The sequence below is a fragment of the Rattus norvegicus genome, chromosome 13 (genome assembly GCF_036323735.1).
Source record: "Rattus norvegicus strain BN/NHsdMcwi chromosome 13, GRCr8, whole genome shotgun sequence".
Lineage (NCBI taxonomy): Eukaryota > Metazoa > Chordata > Mammalia > Rodentia > Muridae > Rattus > Rattus norvegicus.
The window spans coordinates 23902371-23928546 of NC_086031.1; the positions used below are offsets into that span (position 1 = coordinate 23902371).

Below are 26176 nucleotides of genomic sequence, written 5' to 3' on the forward strand. Positions count from 1 at the left end.
ACCTAAGGGACCCAGAACGAAAACTAAGCATTCCTCAGTGGGAGCTAGAGAGGACGCAGGACATCTCCCAACCTCCTCCTAGCACTAGAAGAACTCTGGAACAGCTTACATTCACTTTCCTTCTCTTTCTGCAAAGCATCTCTGCATGAGGGGAGGACTACTTTTCTGAAATCCATTCTTCCTCTCATGTCTAGGATCTAAACTAGGGTCTAGGATCTCAAACCAGGGTCCAAAGACTAAAAACATCTGTGAGAATTATCTTCACTCCTCTAGAGTTTAGGATACCTCTAAACATATATACAAAAAGCATTCTACCATTACCCTTTCACATTTTTTAAATTTACATTTCAAATGTTATCCCCTTTCACAATTCCCTGTCCATAAACCATCTATCCCACCCCCTTCCCCTTGCTTCTATAAGGGTGTTCCCCCACCCATCCCTTCCCGTCTCCCCACCCTGACATTCTCTTGCCCTGGGACATTGAGTCTTGACAGGACCAAGGACTTCTCCTCCCGTCAATGCCCAACAAGGCCATCCTCTGCTACATATGCAACTGAAGCCAAGGGTCTGTCCACGTGTACTCTTTGGATAGTGGTTTAGTCCCTGGGAGTTCTGGTTGGTTGGTATTGCTGTTCTTATGGGGTTGCAAACCCCTTCAGTTCCTTCCGTCTTTCTCTAACTCCTTCATTGGAGACCCAACTCTTAGTTCAATGATTGGCTGTGAGTCTCTGTATTTGTCATGCTCTGGCAGAGTTTACTCACAGCTGGCCCGAATTTTCCTTTGCACTTGCTCCTTTTTCCCTGCGGTGTGCTACAGTGTACCCCTCTTACTTGAGCGCCAATGTTGAAGTGCCATTTGACCAAGCCAGCTCAGTCAACAGGGTCTCAAGGGAGGGAGGATTAAAAAAAAGACAATTAGTGTTAAAGCTGAAGTGGGTTTATTTTTTTCCAGCCTGTTTTTAAACCATTCTAGGTACATGCAAAGAATAGTTCAGTTCTTAAATCAAAGACAAAGAAATCAAACAAGGCCATAAACAAATTCCGGTGGTCACTATGTCTAGGGACTTATTGGGATGACCAAGATAAAAGGAATACCATGCATTTGCCTTGAGCCTACTTTCTTGTCAGCCTAGTGTCAAATTCCTGCCCAATTTCTAGAAGGTGGCACTAAAAGCTCTCCACAATTTATTCAAGTCGTTTCACTAATCATTAATTTCCTTAGATAAACCCAGTGTAAAGGAAGCAACACTATCTAAAATATTTTGCAAAGGCTAGTGTTCTGTGATTATAAATATAAATACATACGTTAACTTAGGGCATACATTTTTCCAACCCCACATATTTGTGGACCTTCTCAAACTCTGTATTCAGGAAAGAAAGATTTTAAAGTTTATGGTTATCATTGGAAGCTAGAGAAAAACTCCTAATGGATACCCAAAGAGAAGTAAGTAGATAAGCTAAATATATATTTACATTGAACTTTTTGGTTGGACTTGAAAGATTAATTCTTCATGATAGCTAATGATCATAATACCTTAATAAAATGATTCAGCAAGCCAAATGGGATTGATTATACATTGACTTGAGAAGTTGAAATTCTAAAATGAAAACAATTTTTGTCTTAAGAAATTAGAGTTGGTTAGCGGCCCTTGGTCCTGTGAGGCTAGATGCCCTAGTGTAGAGGAATGCCAGGGCAGGGAGGCAGGAGAGAGTGGGTAGGTGGGGGTAGCACCCTCATAGAATCGTGGGGGAGGGGGATCGAATAGGGGTTTCTGGAGGGGAAACCAAAAAAGGGGGATAACATTTGAATTGTAAATAAAAAAATCCAGTAAAAGAAAAGAAAAAAAAAAGAAAAAAGAAAAATGAAAGTCAAAAGGGAACTTAAAAATTTAACTTCAAAAAACAAAACAAAAAAACCCCAAGAAAGAAAGGAAGGAAGGAAGGAAGGAAGGAAGGAAGGAAAGAAGAAAGAAAGAAAGAAAGAAAGAAGGAAAGAAGGAAAGAAAGAATTGGAGCTGCTCAGTAGTTAAGAGCACTGGCTGCTCTTCTAGAGGTCCTGAGTTCAGTTTCTCAGCAACCACATCGTAGCTTACAAAAATCTGTAATGGGATCTAATACCCTCCTCTCCTCTGTCTGAAGACAGTGACAGTGTACTCACATACATTTAGAAAAACTTTAAAACTTTTAAAAAACTTTTAAAAAAGGAAAAGGAAATGAGTTGGATTTTATTTATGAAACTCTCAACACCATCAATGTATTTATAAATGTCAGCAGAACTAAGTTCAAGGAAAGAATGTGGTTAATAGGCACTAGGATGACTCAATTTGTGAGCATTTGCATTTATTGTTCATCAATATTCTTTTGGCTGCCACTATGGCAATGGTGAAATGACATGACACAAATAAATGAAAAGCACTGTGGCCTTCAGTATTTCAGTTTCTGATAAGAGGAGATTAGAAGTCTCGATAATTGCATTCATTTAAATGTCTGAGAAGGAAACACTCTTGTGTTCTGTTTTTGCTGAGTGAAAGCTGAAACTGTTCATGCCACAAGTAGAAAAGAAAGAGAGGAGGTGGCAGAGCAAGAAAGCACAGTAAATATTTACACAAAACAAACTACATAAACAGATTCATTTGTGCCTCTCCCTCAAACCCCGGTGGCAAAATGTACTAAGAAATAAAAATAGACAAACATGCAATCACTTAAAATGAATCTGTCCTAGTACAATATGTAATTAAGCCCTGAAACTTGCTCCTACAAGATTTTATTCAAATAATTAGCTTATATCAACTGAAAGGATTAGATACAGCAAACACAGTTTACATAAAAAGAAATCTCAAACCTTGGAGTTTGGAACAAGTAATGAGCTAAGCAAATAAATAAAATACAAACAGCTTAGTCTCCCAGGCAATATGTTAGTATATTTTGTGGTGTGCAGAGTATTTCCATTGTTTTTGGAAAATTATTTTAACAAAGTCATTTCCTTTTTATCACCATGCTTTTTGTACTATTCTCTCCTCACCAGAGATATTTATTCTCTCAGTCAAATTACAATTCTTTTCCTTCTCCTCTTCCCCCTCCTTCTTCCCCTCTTCTCTTTTCCATGATTTATGGATCCCATATACATGTCAAAAATTCACATTTCTTTTTCACCAAGCATTTCTTTTACATACAGACTTAAAATTTCAAGTCCGCACTATCTATCTATCTATCTATCTATCTATCTATCTATCTATCTATCTATCCTTAGTTGTTTATAAAGTTGTTTTCTCTAATTTTGGAGAAAAAATAATTTGGGTTCAGACAAACCACGTTGCCTTATTTCTGAGCCTTTAGTTTTAAAAAGGTGGGTGTTTGATATATTTATATAAAGAATTTAAAGATAATTCATAGCCAATGATTCATTTGGAGATAGTGTGAGAATTAATATCTACTAGAAGCACAGGTACAGTAAACATGCACCCTAGATGCTTGACAACCAAGCATAATAAGTTTAAGAAGAATCCACCTTCTCCACAGAATGTATATTGATGTAGTAGTATGCATCTGAGAGGATACCTAAAATCATTATTGTTTGTGTCATCTCACCTGTACTAGGAGTGTATCACACATCATAGTGAGCCTTTGGCAAGTGAGTGAGATCAAGGCTGCAAAGCTTATATCATTATCATTTGTGTGATCTAGTCTGTACTTAGAAACTGGCAAGGTCAATGGAAATTTGGGTTATAATAGTCCTGCAAGAGAGAATAATTGACATGCCACTCCAGTTGTGTTTCCATGACTGAATTTTCTTCTTGGACTTATGTCCCTTTGGGATTGGTTGGTTGTAAATAAACTGTTGCAGATACTCCAGTGGGAGGGGTTTCTGAGTAGAGTGGAGAAGAAACAATAGCAAAAAGACCTTTAATTAACGTTGACTTAGTAATCCCAGGAGAATTTCCAGTTTCTCCATCATTTGGGTTGCTTGTCTCTATTCAACCTTCTAGTCATTGATAATTTTATGTCTACAATGGAGAAAGAAGGACAAAGGCTTAGAAGACTTTGAATGACTGTAATCAACTATTCTACAATTAGAACAGGAGACAGGAAATCCATTCATAAGCTTTATTTTTTCCAACTTAACAGAAACCTCCATCACCAAGTTTACTGCAACAGCTAATTCAATGATTATTCATTCTTTTACTTGTCTCTGAAGGTATTAAGGCACCATGCAGCTCATCAGTAGATAGTTGAATTTTAGTAGGCCAACTTTCATTTTTCCTGTGGAAAGAGACAAAATTGAAGAAAATGAACAAACACCTATGGTGATTCTACTGTCCTTTACAATAAGGGACTAGTCACCCTGGCAAGCATCACTGTTCTTTGGAAACTATTCATCTGGAAGAATTTGGATTCCTGTGTAGAGTAGGCTGTGGTGGTTATAACACAAACCTAAATATTGTGATATGATGCAATTCTTGTTTGTGTGGCTTGTTCCGCAAACAAAGCTGTGAGCAGTTGACTGGACACTTTTGGGAGAGAGTCATTGTTCAGGGTACAAATCTTCCTCGGCGAACTCTAGTCGGTTGGATGGTAGGGCAAATGTGGATGGTGTGGTGTGACTTTCCATTTCCTGTCAGTAGGGTGGAGGCCAGGCTGGCAGAAAGACAAGAATGAACTAACTCACCCAGTTTCAGGCTCCCTGAAACTTTCTTAGTCAAGGGAAGTATGTGGAGGTCAAGAGCAATAATGAACTCAACAGATATTTCTCTGGAAAATTACAGGCCATTGAGAAGGAAAAGAAGTAAAGAAGACAGAAAGAAATAGTGCAAAAGAAGTCAGACAAAGTTAGGGGTACAGAGGAGTATTTCAGTTTAATGAATGAGAGAGATGTTGTGCTAAATTCTGTTCTAGACTATTACTGCAGGCACAAGATAGAGTGAGGAAAAATTGGGCCATAAAAAAAAATCAATACCAAATGCAATAAAATTGAATATTAAACTCAGGATCACAGCTGTTTCTAGTCTCAATATAGTCTTCTTATAGAGAGCAATGTTATAAGATGGGCTAATTAACACCATTGTCTTAATTTATTTGCATGATTATATTTAAATCATTTTACTATAAAGAATAGAGACAGAAAGATTGCCTTCTTAAATCTGATTCACATCCAAACTGAATGAACCACATAACGATCATCTTAATCATATGCTATTTTGAAAACTTGTGGAAAGGTAATGCTCATAAACTTCTGTGGGGACAGTGCTGTGCTGTGAGTCATGAAGGATCCACCCCAGAAGTGACATCTAATCATCAGTAACCAGGTGCCTGGGAGCCTGCACCTAGGGAGAGCCTTTAGACCTAATTTGAATTTTTTTAAAACAAACCTGGTTATAAATGGTCACTTTTGTTTATCACATATTGGTAAATAAGGTTGCCACCTCAGCCCTCTTGCTCCTTTCCTAAATGCAGGGCATAGAAATTTCGCACTGGAGAATACAGAACAGGGTGGAGAAATTTTACTTGTGAATGAATACAATTATCATCAAAGCTTCTATGTGTAAGAATGCTGTTGTAAATATCTTGTTTTCCACACTCAAGTATGCCTCTCTTATTCACTCTTGTGAGTGGCAGCTAAGTTCACTACTGAATATCACTCTGGTTGTAGATGGCCAGAGGCCATCTGCAGAGTTGTAAAAGCTCTCTGGGTTGCTTCCTCAGAACGACCCCTCTTCTGGTAGTGCAGTAAGCATGTATGACTGGCTAGCAGTTACCCTGCTAAGAAGTTAGGGTGCAGAAGGGAACTAAGCAAATGTCTACCACTGGCTATCGCTGTCAACCCACTCAGATTTATTTTGTATCCTCCTTGTGACTTCTCTGTCCTTAGCTCAGGATGGCAGCTCACTCTCTAGTAAAACTTTATATGCAAATTAGAATTTTAATCAGCTACATACATTGATTTGTGGAGCTGCCTCAAATGTATTTCCTTATTTTCATGGAGCAAGTTCAAAAATTATGAGTCATAACTCAGAGATAAAATGTTGCTCTTGACATATGTACATAACTCCCCAGAAAGAACACTTGCAGAGTTCCAGACACTTCTATGCCAATTCTGTACTCAAGAAAACCTCCCTCCCACTCATGGGGACCAAGGCAACTAACTATTTCTTCTGAATGGTGGGTCCACCCACAGAAACATCCTTGTACATATACCCTTCTTGGATTGGTCTTTGATAGGATATCCTACTGTATGCATATTTTAGTGATGAACATTTAGTTTTTAAAGCTCAATTCTGCCAGTACCATGGGAGCCTGTGTCCTGTGGGAGAGATTTTATTCATCAAATGATGGCATAATCGGGGGACCTAGGCTATTTTCAGGTGAGATTGGATTTGTTCTATGTGAAGCATAGCTTGGAGATATACTAGAGAAGCTGAGTTATTTTGAGAGGACTTCTGTCCTAAGAAAGTGGATGAGTTTTCATAAATGTCCAACCTTAGACTGAGGAAACTCAGAATGCTGGGACCAGGAAGTCCAAGACCACTGGATTAGATTCGTGAGCCTTATTCTTTCCTCCAACAGCATCTTCCGCGCATCTCAGCCACCTCTTTTCTCCACTGTTAAACTCTCCAGCAAAGGGGTATTATTTATTTGTGAAAGAAAGTGCTATCTAAGAATGGATAAAGTCATCAAGACTTTCAATGTAATAATATACTATTTTATATTTTATATGTCATATTAATATGTTATTAGTATCATTTTAATATATTATTAGCAAAATATATAATACACTGTTTTATATGTAATAATATACTATCATTTCACTGTAATGAGCATATTATTTAAAAAGGCAAAGTTGTGGTTGGGTGAAGATTGAAAGAGGATATTGAAATTATTGGGGGCTTAACCTCTAGGCAAGATGCTATTTTATATCACCAAATTGATTGATTATTATTTAATAAGTGAAAACTTGAGTCACAAAATAATTAAACTTCTTGTTCAAGGTCACATCTAGTGGAATTGTCCAGCTGGAATATAACCCTAGATCTGGTAATTTATTCTTCATTTTATTTCCAAGTAATGCGAGCCCAGACACAAGCTTGTCCTGTGAAACAACAGTTCATACTTGGCTCACTCCCTGCTTCTCCTCACACTTCCTGTCAGCAAGAGCATTCAGCTGCGTCTTGTTCTCCAGGTATCTAACCAGCACACTAATGTCACTTGGCTTTGTCTTTTGCTTTGGTGACTATGTTTAGACATCTCCTCTCATGAAATCATACTATATGTCTTGAGTATTGTGCTCTTCATAATACTCCCTAAAACTCCATCTTTTACTGTGTTTTTTCCTCTGTTTTCCCATCACTGATTTATTTCTCTTACGATGAAGGCAGCCATCTCTCTCCCTATGTTCAATGTATTAGTCAGAGAGGATATTTGTTTTAGAGAAACTTGAATGATCAAAAATATTCAATATTAGCATTAAGCCCTACAATTAAAATGAAGGCAATTCTGGAGTAGAAGAAATAATGCATGAGGTCAACCCAAGATCAGTAATATAAACTTGCTCCTCCAGAAAGCATCAGCTCCCTCTTCCTCAGATATGGATTTCCTGGTTCCCAACTCTTTAGAAAATGAGACCTCAAAGAGAGCACTCTGCTGTGTTCCGTGTTCTCTGTAAAACTGAAAGGGGGGAGGAATAAATTTCATATGTCCTCTCTATACCTATGTAAAAATTACTATACTGTAATTACATCAAATATATTCAATTTCATGAGAAGATATCTATTCTGACAACTTTGAATTGAAAATGTAGCTCATATACATTTCCTTCAGTTTGCCCAAGCACTGCTTCACTTGAGTGGAGTTATCTTTAAACTATTGTGGTCATCACAGTAAGAAACAGGGAGTGTCTGAGTCAGAGGCTTTATATTTCAGAGTAATGCAGGCTACTCTTCCAGACTCACCCAAGCAGCTGCTACTTCCTCTCTGAAGAGAGTAAGGTAAATGCTTCTATGGCCACGGTGTAAAGTTGAGAGCAAGAGGAGTGGAGTGAATCTTCAGTTCTATTTCTGTACATAAGATATCAAATGAATCAAGTTTTCCAAAATGGCTTCAGCTCTCTGACTTACGGCTTCTCCTCTTTCACTGTGACTAGCATTGCAGAGAATGGCATTTATGACAGAATGAGATCTCGATCAGCTATCAGTCAAAAATTTATGTTTATTTTTTGAAAGATAAATGAAGAAATATGAGCAAATCTAGCTTTTGTATTCTGTGTGTTTCTATTTAGGTCACTCACTATTTGTCAGAATTAACCAATGCTTTAAAATAGAATCAATCATAATGTAAGACAGTCATATGGTTAGAACTTCATCAAAGTTAGAATTTTTTTTTAAATAAATGGAAAGATTTGAGAATAATTCTGGAGATCATCAATTATCTTGTAATACATTACATGGATTACTGTTAATAAAATTTAATTTATTTAATAGTTATTCTGTTCTAATATATAATTTAATACAGTAATTATAAAAAATTTCTGGTAGTAATTAATTATTAAGAGCAGTTAATTTTTCTTGCATAGTAAAGATTACTGTAAGGTTACACATTCTTTTACCACAAAGCTAAACCATGTATTTTATCAATCAAGGTCCGCAAAACAGAATCGTTGTGATCCCATACATTATTGAAAATGATCTGTGTTTCCTTGTGTTTCATTTTAAAAACTACTTTCTTGATAGTTTAATTAGATTATTAAAGCAAAGCCTTGGTGAGACCTGTATTTCTGTTGTCGTTGCTTTGGTCTTCTTTTGACACAAATATTTTGACCCCAGAAGAGAGAAGGAAATTGTTATTAGTGTTGAAGCAGTCCACAACTAGCCAAATAGCCTTTAGGCAGCTCTGATTTTTTGTCTGAAATTTGGGCTTTAAGAACTTTCATGAGAATTTTTTACTTTGTATTAAGTTTAAAATTATAAATGGTCTCTTATTTTTTTGTAATTTTATACTAGACTTAGTCTACGGAAGAAAGAAGAGAGTATGGTATTTGGGGACTACATTAAATCTTCTTCTCTGTAGCCAAATTCTTTTGTGATTTAAAAGGTTTTCTTGTCATAATGCTGGGTGACTCTGTGGTTACATCTTATGTAACTTGAGCCCAATTACTTTCCTTTACAACTGCCTCAATTATATAACTAAGAACCAAATGTTTGGGATTTATTGATGCTTTTCTAAACACAGTTTATTTTTGTTGACATTTTACATATTTATTTTGAAGTTGCTGCAAATGTTTTAAAGGAAAAAGGAAAAGTCTTTGGATGTTAATGTTTACTCATCTCTCAGGAATGGAGGCACTGGGGCACGAAGTCCCCGAGTCAGCCTTAAGTAAAGTTTTTTGTTTGCCTGTGGAATGCGGGTCTCATCTACAACGAGGAGGGAGGCTTTCATTTCATGGACATAGAACACACCAATCAACTATGCAAAGTATAATTTTTCTGGAATTTCTTTTCAACCTGTGTGAGCCTGTTTGTTTAAGAGTGATTGAATGTATTTAGTGTTATCCATCATTTTAAAAGTTAGGGCTTCGTGATTTATTGTTGCCTAGGAATGTCTTGGCTCTTTGTTTTCTAGAATAACTTTTTATCACTATGATTTTGATGCCATGAAATCTACCTTATCCAATGAATTAGTTATGCTACTTTTTTGATGAGCAAATCCCTGTGTTAGTTTTCTTCTCTTTTCAATATAATAACCATTTTGTGAAACATTACCACGTCAACTAAAAGTTTATAAAAGAAAAGTTTTTATTGTTTGGAATGTAAGGAATAATGTTGGAAACTCAGAAATTATTCTTTTTTAACTGTAAAGTGTAAATTAGTAAGACATTTGTAACCAAATGGGAGAATTGGGGTTTGACTTGAATTATAATTTTACCTGATAGCATCCGTTCACCTAAAACCTTTTTAGTTTCATTTTAATGGTTCCAGCTGCCACCATGTCAGTGCAATAAAATGTTCCCATGAAACATTTACTCTTGTGAATTTTAGACAGGGCTCCTATAAGTTTGCTGTCAAGGTGGTTTCTAAGACTGATTTCATTCATTTGCACCGAGTGTCCACTGCCAACACAGAGTCCTGGAAACTCTTTGGAGACAGAATCTAAACTCATCTTACACGTGGAAGTAAAGAAATCTTTATGATTCTAAAATTAATGAAAAAAACCATCAGTGTGTGTCATTTTTATGTATCATGTTTTTATTAATTTGGTTCACAATTTTTCAAGTTATAAATGTAATACTGATTCCTAACACCAAAATACAATTAAGTCCCTAAATGGCTTGGGGACCATAGATAGTGTTAGTGTCACTCAGTGTGCAAGGCTGGCCTGTCGCTATCAAACCTATCCAGAGCCTCAATTTGTATCTTTATGTTTCTCTTTTGCTAGAATCTTTTATTTGTAGTGCTAATAGGAATCACCAGTGTTCTTTCTCCTGGATGAATTGGATAAGATATGAAATCAATTTAGTAATTTCTGGGTAGTTTTTAATCTGATTTCAATTTTGACATTTCTAGAAAACTCAAAGCCTTGTGTATAATAGGCCACTGAATCATACCATTAGCCCTAAACAATATTTTGCCTCCTTCCCTAAATTACACTTTGTTGTTGTTGTTGCTGTTGCGATAGAGACTCATGGTCTGGAGCTGACCTGGAGATCACTGTATAAACTAGGTTGGCCTTTGAATCAGAGAAGTCTGCATGCCTCTACCTCAGGAGCACTGGGATTTAAGGACCTGAGCTGCTAGATCCAACCTCCTATATAATTTATTAAAGAACATAGATATTCTTTCTTGGAATTGAAGTGTGTGTGTGTGTGTGTGTGTGTGTGTGTGTGTGTGTGTGTGTGTGTGTAGTGTAACTGACTTTCTTATTCTATGTTCCTGAATGTAACTTGTAAAAATGGCAGTTCGAGGATATTGATTTGGGTTACATGTATCTTTCTCTGGGAGATCTTTACCTCACGTACTTCTGTTTTCTCTCACCTAATGACTGATCTGAAGATTTTCTTCTTTTCTGGAGTGACAGGTAGAAGCACTCATGATTTTCTGTTGCACATCGTTACTATAGCTCATATTCAAGGTCATCTCATGGGATACACTACAGGGTAGCTTAGAAGAATGAAAGAATTGCTCCAGTTCACGGAACCATTAGCAACAGTGCTGGGACAGTGCTGGGTCACCTAAATAGCTGTCATGGTATCAGATGAAATAGTTCTCAAGGAGAGTAGTTTGGTTCATCCATGTAAATTCATTTAACATGAGCCAGGTCTCTTGCAATGTTGGCATCACTAAGCTATGGTTAAAGTCTCCAAAGAAACACAGAGTAGGTCCCTGGGGAATTCCAGGGTGGAATCGTTGCTCTCTATCTCAGGAACAATGTTATGACAATCAAAAGATAATTTTCATCCTTGATTCTATATTTGTTACTGTAGCCTAATTGGCAAAATCTAGACCTCTGTGTTGTCAAGTCTTAAGAATATTCATGATATCTATAGCGATTACTATATTTTATACTAAAAACCCAATAGTGGTCTTTCAATGACAAATATATTTACAGGACCAAAGATGAACAGTATTTAAAATTAAGACGGTCCTAAAAACATCCTAGTGAACAGTGGCTTTATGGATGAGTAGGGCAGCCATTATGGAGACAGTGTGAGGAAACAATGTGATAAAGCAACAATGGTCTAAGAAACAAAGGCTGTGTTGAACAGAGTCGCCTGATGATGTAGTCGTCCTTCCAAGAAGTTATACTTTTTGTCTACCTCAGTTTAGAAATATGAGTCTGTTTGAGAGTAAATGCATCAACGTATATTTTGAAAACAAGTTAGCAAGGGCCATTGAAGATGTTCCCCCATCCAAGAGAATAAGGACTATGCTACCGATGGGAATATAGGAAGTGGTTGTGCTAGTGTGACAGGGTAAGGAAAATGAATGCATGTTGTATTACTGCCAAGAAAGTTCTAGAGTAGTAGACCCAAGGATGTAAAACCAACTGAATCATCTATTTCTGTCCCAAGCTACTTGATGATTGCACATAAAGATCAAAAAAATAAAGCTTTGAGTTAATAGTCATAATAAACAAGCAAACAAATATGCTCTGAGCTAATTTAACTCTCTATTACTCTCTAGGAGACACTTGGTTTCAAAATGGCCTCCCTTGCTGCAGCAAATGCAGAATTTGGCTTCGACTTATTCAGAGAGATGGATAGTAGTCAAGGAAACGGAAATGTATTCTTCTCTTCCCTGAGCATCTTCACTGCCCTGAGCCTAATCCGTTTGGGTGCTCGAGGTGACTGTGCACGTCAGATTGACAAGGTTAGTGTTACCTGTCCCAATCAATTCTTGGAACAAACTGTTTTCTCCATGAGAATATTTCATGATAAGCACTGGGCTTTACCTCCAGTCCTTGGTTTTCAGCTGGAAGGAAGCAGAAATGAATCTTGAGATGCTTTTACTTGACAGACTGGTTCCCAGACTCCTTTCCCTTTGATAACAGCTGCAGTATCACCTGGACAACTTGGTGGGGATGTAATTTCTTAGGCTGAATTGGGACTATAAGTATAGGTGTGGGTCACCCATCATGGTTTTAGAAACCTCTTTAGGCATACATTATGTTTGAGAGCCACCAGATTAATAGATACAGCTATGCCAGCACTTGACACAGTGTCCCAGTTTTGTTTTGCTTTGTTTATAGTGCTGGGTATGGAACCTTCACACTTGCTAGACAAGTGCTCAACCACAATCTGATGTCCTAGTTTAAGCGTAGGTTACCTGGACACAAATGGTAGTCACAGGCATCTAGATAATAAAGGGCTACCTGAACAGTGTTTACCGTCACCACCTTCTTCTCCACTTTCAGAAAGTGCTTATTAAGGTACTGGTTTCCTTCTCTTCTCCCAAGAAATTCTCATAGAAATTCAGGAACACAACAGAATCTGTCTTGCCAGTCCCAGATGTTTCTGCAGGCTCAGAAGCCATTTCTTTCTGATCCCTGTTGTGCCTATTATGTTAGTCTAGTACTGTTGAGGGCTATCTATGTATGTCCTTAAACTGCAATGATTTTCTCTATTCCTGCATAACTCAATGAGTCTGTTGCAAGTGGGCAGCCAAGTCAAATGTTGTCAGTTTATTAGGAAACATAAGTTGACAATTGAGGCCGAAGAAGGCTGTACAAAGACAACAGCAGTGACAACTAGCTGTTGATGACATCGGTAGCTAAAACCTCTGGGACAAGCATGCTTTTATTATTATGAAACATAGTTTCATTTGATATTCTCAATAACTCGCTGAAGTAGCATTATGATTTTGATTTTTATGGTGGGATTACCAAGCCAACTGTGTGGTGATGGATGCCACAACTGTGACTCAAACCCTCCCTGGCCTTTGAAAGGAATGTTTCTTGAACTGTGACCAGGTAAACTAACAAAAGCCACTGCCTGGCTGAAGACTTCTTTTCGATCTCTACAGCATCATCCTTCACTTTCATGCATGAACTTCTATAGCTGCTGCTGTCATGATAGCCCACAAGAAACACGAGATGAAAACATCAACTACAGTCATAAGTTTATTTATTCATACAAAGTTTTAGTCCTTTGTGACACACTGAAATGGAAATTAACCTCCAGCATCAGTCTTGCCCCTGTTAGCATCTTTGTACAGCATATTCTCCTGTGTCCAAGCATGTAAATGTAGATACACATAAGTCACAGCATAAGTGTGGCGGTCAGGGAATACTACGAGATACTGCTCCTTACTTTCCACTTGTTTGAGATAGAATCTCTTGCTTGTTTCCTCCATAAAATGCTTGGCCAGCTAGCTGCAAGCTTCCAGAAATTCTCCTGTCTCTACATTCCAGCTCCCTGGAGAAGTGCTAGGACTCTTGACTTGTAAATTTCTAGACGCCAGTTTTATGTGAGTTCTGGAGATTCACATTCAAGTTCTCATGTTTGTGTGGTGAGTGTTTTCCCCAGTGAGCCACCTCCCTGGGCCAGTGTTGTTGCTGTCTATAACATTGGAAATGCCTTTGGTTTTAGGTTATCCTTTCCCTAAACCTTAAAACTTCTTTGCTTCCTGATATGTTTTGCTGTGATTGACTTTGGTTACAAAGTTATCTATTTTGCCTCATATTTTTCACTTGGTTCTGATATTGCTGTCCTTCCAATCTACCCCAACACAAGCATTTCTCTTCCCCTTGCTTCTCTCTCCCAAGCTAAATTACTATTCATTTTGTCAAATTTGCATTTATCTTAAACCATGAATTTGGATTATACTATTATTTATAAGTTGTACAAACTTGTGATTCTTAAGATAAAGTTGGGCTCTCCAAACAGCATTTAAAAGTAATAACTGTATGGTGCATTCCTGTTGGAGAACTCTGTGAAAGAAATGACAGTGTGGTGATTTGGCATGAGTGCCTAGGTAGGAGCCTCAGGGAAACATCTACAGCTCTCTTGTTCCCCAAAGCTTAATACAGGGATCTTGAAAGTCTCATGGCAGAGTTTTCAGTCCTTGTCATTATCTGAATTAACTTGGTAACTACTTATTAAAAAGACAAAGAATCTCTGATCTCCCTTCATGCTTATGAAGTCTATGGCAGCATAAAAGGAGCATTTCAGGATGGAAACACAATGTTTCCAGTGGAAAAAGGAATAAATAGCCTTATGATAAAGCCCTTGACATTCTAGTATTTCTCTTTGTTTAACTCTAGCCATGGTAGTATTACTGTCAAACCAACATGTTTGTATGTGCAGATAAAATGGTTGTGTATCTAGGCAGAATTACAGTGCTCCAGAACTCCACAAGCTAACTAGGACTGGTCAGTATAAATAAATCATTGTAAAAATGCAAAGGATAACCTTAAAGATTTAATTGCTAAAACTTTGTTCAAAACTTAAGAGGAACATCTTTTGAATATTTGTATAATTTTCATAAGTTTAGTTCAAAGAATACTATTACTGGAAGACTGAGTCCTAGCATTTCACCTTAGAATCTTATTATTATTTTTTACACTAGAATATTTCCAAGTAACAGCGTACTCACACTGGCTTTAGGACTCTTTTATTATAAAGGGGAATGTTAAGAGATGAAGGGGCTTCACAATAAATGTTAACCAGATGGCTCATTTCTCCTCTTCACATTACTCACTAGCTTATTTTTACAAGGTAGATCTAAAAGCTAAAAGTTTAAAGCTCTAAAGGGGCAAAAATCTGTCAGATTATATTTTACAATTTACCCTCACATGAGACTAAGAAGCCATTGGCAGTGTTCTCAAAGCAGCATGGTGGCCAAACCAGATGTCACTCCAAGTGTAACCTTCACATTCTGAAAGTCAAACTCTTTTCCCTGGCATGTTTCACAGAGCAGAGAACTACCCTTTACTGCTTAGGACTTCACTTTTTAGGAAAAAATGATACAAAAACATCCCTCAAGGTCAAGGTCAGTAGACATACACTACATTCTGATTCTGTCTCTCTCCTTATAAGACTTTTTCTTTTTACTGAGAAGCAAACTTGACTTATTTTCCCCACACAAATGGTACAAAGTCATGAGGACAAATATTAATAATGAAACAAGATAGTCTAAACTTTTTTCCTCCTAGGTAGCAAACCAAACTATTCCATGGACCAGTAAATCCTTGTTGAAAAGAGACAGGGCATATTTTAAAGCATCAGAGTGCCCTGGCACATTTTGTCTTTAAATTTACTTTTTCTATCAATGGGGAGGGAAAACTACTGTATTTTCTATGCCACTGAACATTTGTGTGTTTGGCCAACTCTGAATGGGACAGGGAGTCTGAGGCTGCTCATCTTTGCAGCACAATGCTAGGGAGAAAACAATACCAGAGATACTGGGCAAAGCAGGAGCAGTCACCTTGGTATCTGCACAGACCCACATTACAAACTTTACATTACTATTAATCTCTATATCAAATTTGTTTTGCTGATATTTTTCTTATTTACAGCACAGCTCACATTATAATTCCAGATTAAGTGCAATTTTTAATTGTCTATTCTCTGTTAAAATTAAGGCTTTGTAAGACTTTATTCTTATTTCTGAATGGTTTCACTTTCAAGGAGTCAACAAGTTAATTAAGAACTTGATGCTGAAAGCCCTTGTGGGGACACTGACTATCATTGGCTTTTTTTGTTTTGTTTTTTATCTTTATTAACTTGAGTATTTCTCATTTACATTTCTATTGTTATTCCCCTTTTGGTTTCCAGGCCAACATCCCCCTAATCCCTCCCCCTCACCTTCTATATGGGCTTCCCCTTCCCACACCCCCCCCCCCCGTTACCATCCTCCCCCCAACAATCACATTCACTGGGGGTTCAGTCTTGGCAGTTTTAATTAAAGTTCCACACAAAATTTCCCTATGCAGCTTCAGGATAGCCCTACCCAGTCAGGAAAACGTAGATCTTTGCTGTTGTTTGTTACAAGAAACACAATCAGGATTGGAGGAGTCTTGAGCTGAGTGTGTAGAGCTGATTCATCATGGCAAGTAGTTACCCACATTTTCATACCAGCTGCTGGTGGAGCAAGAGTCTACAGCAGCCTCTGTCTCGTCCATTGCAGTCACATGATCAGTTATTGTACACGTAGGCCATTTTCCCACTTCCGAGGAGAAAGAATATTTCGTATTGTGGATGTCTAGACCTACAGCTACAAAGACTTGGGCACAGTAGCAATTGTTAGAAAGGGTTGTGAGAGCTGTAGTGGAAAAGATGACTAAAGCTGTCTGTTGAAGCACCTGTAAGATCATACATGCTATCTCTCAAGTATAATTGACCCTCACATTTAATGGTTCTTAGATATTCAATGACTACTTTTCACACTCCTGTCATAGTGCCTAGGTAATTAACACTGCCTCATCTCCTACTTGATTAAATATATTTTTCACTTTTTTAACGTTCAATATCAAAGTTGAATAATTAATTGTTAAGTTGTTGTTTATCCAGAATGTACAAAAATAGTTTAGAACTCTTTTAATTTAATTTCAGTTCATGGTACTTATCCCAATGAACAATCTGTGCTTTACTCAAGGCAACACTACAACTTTATTGTCGTCTCAGACAAAGAAGCACAAACGACCAAACCCAAGAAAATTTCACCTTCATATTTTATCTTATCTGGATTGTTCTTTGTATAAAAATTATAATAATTCAATTCAACTTAAAAATAAAATTTTAACAGAGAAACAATAATTATATATGTAAATATGTTCATGGAGCACAATGTGATTTATTGAATAGATCAATATATTACAGAAAGATTAAATCAGACGAATTACTATATTCATCATTTCACTGAATTGGGTTATTCTTTACTAGGTCCATTTTACTTAGCATCAGTGGAGACATTTTCTGATAGACTTTCAAGACATCAGTCTTGAGTGTTAATCTTTTTACCATAGCAGTTTATCACACCTATAGATTTAAGACAAGGAAACTCAAATCCACCTAACTACTTAATCAAAATAGTCCAAGGATCTGTGGCTCATAAGCTGTGTAGGTTCTAGAAAACATTTTAAAATACTTTACAACTGAGCACACGATGTATGATTGCTCACAGTTGACACACTTTTCTCTTTGTGGGGAATTAAAGATGATCAAAAGTGCTTTATAATCTAGCAGTGATTTAAACAATTTGCCAGCAAAACAAAGTTTCCAACTGGGCAAAATTTTTCCAATTATGAATATAATAGATTTCTATTCCAAGTAAAGGCACTTAATATTAAAATTTCTAAACTTTAGACACATAACAATTTATAGAATCTGTAGACATAATCATGAATTGTAGAAAGAAAGTCTAAAAAAATTTCCTTCTTCTGTCCAAAGTTACCAAAATGTCCCTTTGAATTAAGGCTCTATAGTGATCCAGAAGGCAGGTTGTGGTGAGAATGGCTACTGTAAAGATGGTGACTTTAAGAAACACTGTTCCACAATAGTGATAAAACTGCATGGTATTGGGACAGAGATAGACAGGTAGATCAATGGAGTAGAATTGAAGACCCAGAAATGAACCCACACACTACGGTCACTTGATCTTTGACAAATAAGCTAAAACCATCCAATGGGGGAAAAAACATTTTCAACAAATGGTGCTGGTTCATCTGGAGGATACCATGTAGAATAATGCAAATCAATCCATTCTTCTTACCCTGTACAAAGCTCAAGTCCAAGTGGATCAAGGACCTCCACATAAAACCAGATACACTGAATCTAATAGAAGAGAAAGTGGGGAAAAGCCTCAAACACATGGGCACAGGGGAAATTTTCCTGAACAGAACACCAATGGCTTATGCTCTAAGATCAAGAATCAACAAGTGGGACCTCATAAAATTGCAAAGCTTCTATAAGGCAAAGGACACTGTCAGTAGGACAAAACAGCAACCAACAGATTGGGAAAAGGTCTTTAGAGGGCTAATATCTAATAATTCAAGAAGTTAAACTCCAGAGAACCAATTATGGGGTACAGTGATAAACAAGAATTCTCAACTGAGGAATATCAAATGTCTGAGAAGCACCTAAAGAAATGTTCAATATCCTTAGTCATCAGGTAAATGCAAATCAAAATGACCCTGAGATTCAACCTCACACCAGTCAGAATGGCTAAGATCAAAAATTCAGGTGACAACAGATGTTGGTGAGGATGTGGAGAAAAGAAGAACACTTCTCCATTGCTGGTGGGACTGCAAGCTGGTACAACTACTCTGGAAATCATTCTGGTGATTCCTCAGAAAATTGGACATAGTACTACCTGAGGACCCAACTATACCACTCCTGGGCATACACCCAAAAGATGTTTCAACATGTAGTAAGGACACATGCTCCACTATGCTTATAGTAGCCATATTTATAATAGCCAGAGGCTGGAAACAATGCAGATGTCCCTCAGCAGAGGAATGGATACAGAAAATGTGGTACATTCACACAATGGAGTCCTACTCAGCTATGAAAAACAATGACTTTATGAAATTTGAAGGCAAATGGATGGATTTAGAAAATATCATCCTGAGTAAGGTCACAAAAGAACACAAAAGGAAATACAGGGATAAAGAGTGGAGCAGAAACTGAAGGAAAGGCCATCCAGAGACTGCCCCACCTGGGAATCCATCTCACATGCACACACCAAACCTAGACACTATTGCTAATGCCAAGAAGTACTCCCTGACAGTAGCCTGATACAACTGTCTCCTGAGAGGCTCTGCCAGATCCTGACCAATATGGTTGCGGATGCTCTAAGCCAACGAATTGAACTGATCGCAAGGACCCCAATGGAGGAGTTAGGGGAAGGACTAAAGGAAATGAAGGGGCTTTATCTGGCATCAATGGGAGGGAAGGCCCTAGGTCCTGTGAGGCTTGATGCCCCAGTATAGAGGAATGCTATGGCGGTGAGGGGAGAGTGAATGGTTTGGAGCACAACCTCACAGAAGCAGGGTAAAGGGGGACGGGATAGGGGTTTTGCAGAGGGGAAATCAGGAAATGAATAATGTTTGAAATGTAAATAAATAAAATATCCAATTTAAAACAATTAAAATATAAGAAGTTTTTTTTAAAAAGAAAGTGCCCTACAAAAAACAAAAAGAGATCAAACAGTCATCACACCATATCTGCTACCACAGGAAGATTTTTCCATTAGTCAAAAATGTTCCTTACCAAATCAAAAATCACATTTAATACAGAAACAGAACATTAAACTTGATCAATGCAAATGAATACCCCCTCAAAAAATCTTTGTAATGCATCACTGGTGCAAGAGAACTTGTAGCTGTTAAGAGTGGGGAAAATGGGAAGAAAAATCTGTGTTTCTGCACCTACAGAAATACTTACAGGGTAAAATAGAAATATAGCCAAGTAATTATGTTTGATATTATTAATAGCTTGAGAATTGGGGTAAAGTTCATACAATGAGTTCCTGACGTGGTGAAGATGATACTTTGTTTGAGAACATGACAAATTTAAGTAAAACTTAATATTAGTTCTTAAAGTGAAATCTGAAGGCATGTAGAGAACATAGCTGATGTAAAATGCTAGTGGATTTATGGTTCCAAATTAGCTTAAAAATGGGAAGGGGACTCAGATTCTTGTGTGCAAGATTTAAGGAAACATTACATAAACCCATGAATTGTAGAACTGATGAGTATTGACTCAAATACTCCAATGAACCCAAAGTGAGGCTTGGGTATTACATAGGTCCCCAAATATGTTTACTATTGTGCATTGCTTGTAAAGGACATTGTGATAGTGTTTCAATGGACTCTACTGAAAACTATTGTGCAGTACTTGTACCTTTGTTTGTAATTTTCTGTTGCTGTTACAAAACAGCAGGGAAAATTGACTGTTAATGTACACAGGTATGTTTGGGTTCACAGTTCCAGAAGTTTCCATCTGTAGTTGTGTGGCTGTCACTCACCTCATAACAGCAAGAGATGAAACTGAGAAAGCTATTTCTTCCCCAAGAATTCATGAAACCAGCAATACAGAACTAGATTAAGCCACTGGGGGATTCAGAGCTCTAATGATCCAATCCTCTTTCAGAATTCTTACCTCTGACCAGAGCCCAGGAGACTAAGACTCCCTCACACAAAATCTGGGGGTTTTTGAGATAAAATATTTCAATGCCCACATGCACACTGAACCTTGATGATCACATTTAGAGGAAGCAACACCACAGTAAAATTTACTAAGTTAATGTAAATCCATCAATCATGGGCAATCTCAGCATCTTAAACTGGAAAAAAAATGAGGTAAAGATGAAAAGTAGAGCCCATTTTTCTGCTTAAAACATTGACATTCTTTTGGAATCATGAGAAAAGTAAGCTCTAGGACACTAGTGGCATTGAACAGATACTAGATAACTGTTTTCAGAAAAGAGTTTTATTGTCAAATCTCTTGCTAAGTTATCTGCTTCTGACAGCGATTTTTGTGTCATGTCTGCAGGCCCTGCACTTTATCTCCCCATCAAGACAAGGGAATTCATCGAACAGTCAGGTAAAGGGAGCAGATTCCTCAAAGAAAGAGACAACTAGAAACAAAATGGAAGAAAACCCTGCACTTTGAATATTTTTTAATGATTTTTAGTCTATTGAAACAAAGATATCCACTTTAAATCCCCCAAATCTCAAATGTGGTTATATAAGAATATCAAATATAATTTTGATAATTTAATTAGTAATTTACGAATACTTTGTTTGCTTGCCAAGTTGTAATACAATATTGATGATCAGCCTTTTTCTTTTGTCCTTTATAGGTAAATTAATCAATGTGTGTCTTTGAGTAATCAATAGTGTCCTATTGATAACCTCATTTCACTAAACTTTTTTTCAGTTTGATTGCAGACAATATGATGCGGGAGGGTAGAGACACTGATATGTATGAGAATTTGCTACTTTTGAAGCAATATTTTCCAGTTCTTTTATAGAAAAAATATACGTGATTTATTTCATGTTAAGTGATAGTATGCATGTGTGCAGTATGAAACTGAATTTGTATGCCTCTGTTTGAAAACAGCTAGGACTGCAATATCAATTGAAAAGAGTTCTTGCTGACATAAACTCATCTCATAAGGATTATGAACTCAGCATTGCCAATGGAGTTTTTGCAGAGAAAGTATTTGATTTTCATAAGGTAAGTATTATCCCAGACAGTTACATCCACTCTGAACTTGAACCTTGTCCAATCTATCATATGAATAATGTCTTCTTCTTTCCTATGAGGCATAAAATGTTATTATTGTTGCTGCTACTATGATCTTCAAAATACTACCTTTCCACCCAGTGATTTCCATATTCAGGATGGTTCAGCTGATGGACAGATTACAAAGACAGAGGCCATTGCCAGTAGTGATGTTGAGTTGAGCTGGAACTAGAAGTGGTAATGGGGCACACAGGGAGTCTATTATTGTAGAGCTGAGCTACTGCTTCCTCTGAGCTTCAGGTCTACTGAGACAGTTGTGATTCCCAGTGAGTTGGCCCTCTTTGTCATTGTTTTTTTCTCACTTAGACTCCTCGCTTTTTCTTCTAGCTTTTTGCTCTTAGTGATGTTGTTTTTACATGAGTTTTTCCCAAGGAAATAGCCAAATAAGGTCAGCCATTGCAGACATTGGCAGAGAAGAAGCTCAGATTTAACAAGAGATATATATGTCAGTTGACTAATATTTCTGAATGTTATTGAGAATCAATGCATCATCACAGTACCTTGTGTACTGAAAGGCTATGAGATGCAAATTATACTCTCTAAACTACTGCACTCAGCTTATTTTGGAACCTTCATTATTTTGATAATCAGAAGCTATTCATTTGGTTAGGACTTGTAAGCAGCCAAATTTCCCATATTTCTCTGGGAATGTATCACCCTTCTATTTATCTACTATTCAACCAACCATCCATAAAACTGTCTCAGTTGCACACTGGGTAAATCTCCTGTATCTTTGCCAACTCTCTGTATTCCACCCAACCATTACTGTTCTTTCTGACTGTCATCCACTGAAATACTTTGTCCCTCCCCAGAACCACTCCCAAATCCTTTGGTGTCCTGCCAATTTGAAGGTAATAGGCCACTTTTTATTTTTCCATCATTTCAAAAGGTTTCTATGCAGTTTTAAGAGAGCCATTTTGTGTTTATCATATTTGAATTTCTTATTCCCGTGCAGATTGCTAACTCATTCTCAAAGAAATGCTAAACCATTTAAATTTGGAGTTGACTTGTCTACTATGTTATTATTTACAACAATTTCCCATGTACTTCTTTTTCCTGACTCTCATGGCATGAAAAGATACTGTAGCAAGAATTACATGTGGCACGGTGAAAGCAAGATTCGATCAAGATCATGGAAATTAGGGAGATCACTCATTTTAATCAAAATGTACTTCTGACACTTTCCTCCCACTAGCTCCTCCACGTCACCTCTCTCCAACCCTTACTTTACCTCCACTACTTCCAAATAGAGAGCATCTTTCTCTCTGATTATTATGGCTAACACACACATACACATGCACACACACATACACATGCACACACACACACACACACACACACACACACACACACTTTTAACCAAAAATATATTTGTAACTAAATAATCAAATAACAAGAAAACAGAGAAAATGTATATACACATACATATACATACACACATATATATTGTTTGTATGTATATGGTTTGAGTACTAACCTCTTTTACATTGGACAACCAATAAAGAGGCTAATCCATGGGAGAGGTTCATTTTCGTCTCTTTAGCCACCATTAATTACCTATTTTTTTTTCCTAGGGGCGAGCCCCTTCAGAAAGTTTCCCCTTCCAAGTTAAAATGTCCCCTAATATTGCCAGTGTTTTAATCTTTTGATTAGTCATTTCTGAAAGTGATTGTATCACAAAAGATTTCTTGGTATTCTGGTTCTTGTAGTCTTTCCATCCACTCTTTCTAGATTTTCTCTGAGCCATAGATTCGAAAGCTGTGATGTGGATGCTTCTGTTGGGGCTGGGCTTCCCGTGATCTGTTGATCTCTGTACTGTATCTAGTTGTGGTTTTCTGTGATAGTTTCCATTTTCTGTACTGAGAAGCTTCTTTGATGAGGGTTGGTATAAGGATACGATTTATAATGTAGTTTGGAATATGCTGCTCTAGAGACATAGTAGTAATAGATTCTTTTCTAATGCCCATGACCTCACTTTTCTCTCCTACTGAGGGGTCTTAAATCTTGTTAGTCTCTTGGGTACCATCAACACGTGAGTGCCACTTACTGCACCACTATGTATATATTGTCTTCCTGGTCATTAGCAGGACTTGACTCATAGGTGTTTCAAACATGTCAGACTGCTTAATTTTTCTCTCCCTTGGAAGCTAACATAGTATATTCTGGATTGATAAAAGAGACTGTAGGAAAGAGGCTTTCAGTTCAGATCCAGCTTGAATCATCTGAGTCCTCTGTCCCAAGTGTGTGCTATCTTCAACAATAACAACCCAGACTCAACTCCTGAGAGACAAGCAGGACTATATCAATAATTTATATAGTTTTTGGAGTCATTTTTATTACTCTGAGTGGCCATTCAAAAGGAAGTTTCTCATGCCTGGTTGTGAGATTTTTGTTAGTCCATAGTTTTTATGGGGAGCATTGTCAGCTCAAGTGACTTCACTACTTTTAGTGTGTGTGTGTGTGTGTGTGTGTTTGTGTGTGTAAACGTATATGTTATATACATATTATTATAATTTTAGGCAAATATACGATAATAATTCCATGAGATTTTATCAAGCAACTTTGCTATTGCTTGTCTTCTCAAACATCTACAAATATAATTGGTTATTCCTGCTTCCCCTTCTATTTTTTATCTTTTTAGCTTTTATTGGTTCTTTGTTAATTTTATATCATGCACTCTAATCCCATTTATCTTCCTCTCCCCTTGTACCCTCCCTCCACCTTTGCAACCTTCTCCTCAACAAAGAAAAACAATTTCATTGTGGAAGCTCTAGTATATCACAGTGTGCCCTACAGTATGCCATATTTTAGTCATTGAAATGACTTTGTTTGGTTTAGGGCCTCTGGTTTCTGATATTGTATCAATTCTGCAAACTCACTGGGATTCCTCTCAGATATTCTGTTGTCACCTCTTTCATGGAGATTCTGTAGATATAGACATGTAGGACTGACCTCTTCAAGCACCCAGCAATTCATCGATGGTGTAGATATTGGGGTGGACCAATTCACAGATCTGGATCTGGGTCTGAGAAATATCTAAGCTGGTCAACCCACTCTCTCTCCAGCTTTCATGACCTCGGACCATCAACCCTTGCAAGCTGGGCTAGCTCTAAAGTTCTGCCCAGGAGAGGTTCAGGGCCTACTCTCCTGAGTGTTATAGCTGGTGAAGGATAGGGTCAGTTCTCCCACTCTAATGATCCCAGGGCCAGCTCTTCGAACTGCCATTGCCAAGGAACAAGGGAAAGGAGAAAGTTGTCTATTCTATTCATGCCACTGCATAGGACACAAGTTGTGAGACCAGTTCTCTTATCCTAACAGGTTGAGGCTGGTTTACTTGCAACCCCCACATCCAGGGACAGTTGTACTGTATCACCCAGTTGAGGAGTAGGGTCTGTTCTCCTGAATGTCACAGCTACTCTCCCAACTGCCATAGGCAGCAAGGGGTGAGGGCCAGGAGGATATCTGTCCCTTGATCTTACTATGAAACAGCAGACAAATTGTAGGACCAGCTCTCCCAGGGTCACCTCTACCCAGATGAAGAGCAGGACCTGCTCACCCATGTGCTGCGACATGTGAGAAGCAGGGCCAGCTTTCCAGCTCTCATAAACTTGGGGAGCAAGGTCTCCTGCCTTCTTGGGGGAGGTGGTGAGGAGTGAGAGGGAAGGAGGGTATCTCTTCTTTGTTCACCCCATTGCTAAAAATATTAGTGGTATGGCTCATGGTAGGATGCTCACATCCTTGGGTTGGATCACCCTTAAGTCCTGCAGTGTGAAATACCACTCTTCCAAGTACTACAGCTGGCTAAGGACAGGGTCAGCACTTCTGCTCTCATATTCTCAGAGCCAATTCTCCAAAGACGCACATGTGATGGGTGCAGACATTTCTGTATAGCCCCCAGATACCCCAGGATGCAGCCCAGACCAAGGGTGTCCACAAGGCCTTTGTTGGTAACAGACCATAGACCATGCAGGATAATGAAGCCAGACTTGGAGTCTAGAGGCAGCACAGGCCAGGACTCTACCATCATCACAGGTGCCATAACCAGCTATGCACATCAGGCTGTTCCTCAGTCCCTCAAGTCAGCAGTTCTCCCTTTCTTCATTGTGCTTACACACTTCTGGTTCTCTTTCTCTTCCATTTCTCCACTACTTACTTGCTCCTTTCAGTGACATCTGGGATCTTTGAGTGTCTAGAGTCATCTCAGAAGCAGTCTCAGGAGTGTTATGCTCTGCTCATGCCTTAGGGTACTGGACAGTGGTCATCTCAGGCATGTTCTGCCCCTCTCCTAGGCCTGCATGACACTTGACTGATGGTCAGCTTACACTAGCTCCAAGTCTGGGCCCACCCGAGTACTCCATGTGTCTCAGGCTCATTCCCACCAGAGTCCATGGTGCTATTCTGGGTTCTTCTAAGTCTTTATCCTGGGAGCCCTGTTCCCCTTG

At 38.0% G+C, this 26176-nt stretch overlaps 1 protein-coding gene across 2 annotated transcripts in view; it reads left to right on the forward strand.

The window, feature by feature from the left end:
• Positions 1 to 26176, forward strand: part of Serpinb7 (serpin family B member 7) — a 72369-nt gene that overhangs the window by 17905 nt on the left and 28288 nt on the right. Inside the window, exons 1-4 of one of the 2 annotated variants that reach the window (NM_130404.2) lie at positions 7936 to 7980; positions 12169 to 12354; positions 20979 to 21029; positions 21549 to 21665. In NM_130404.2, the coding sequence (NP_569088.2) occupies positions 12187 to 12354; positions 20979 to 21029; positions 21549 to 21665 (336 nt within the window). In that variant the 5' untranslated portion in view covers positions 7936 to 7980; positions 12169 to 12186. Of the gene's footprint in view, positions 1 to 7935; positions 7981 to 12168; positions 12355 to 20978; positions 21030 to 21548; positions 21666 to 26176 lie in introns of those variants that run through there. The other variant, XM_006249629.2, reaches the window with a different exon arrangement.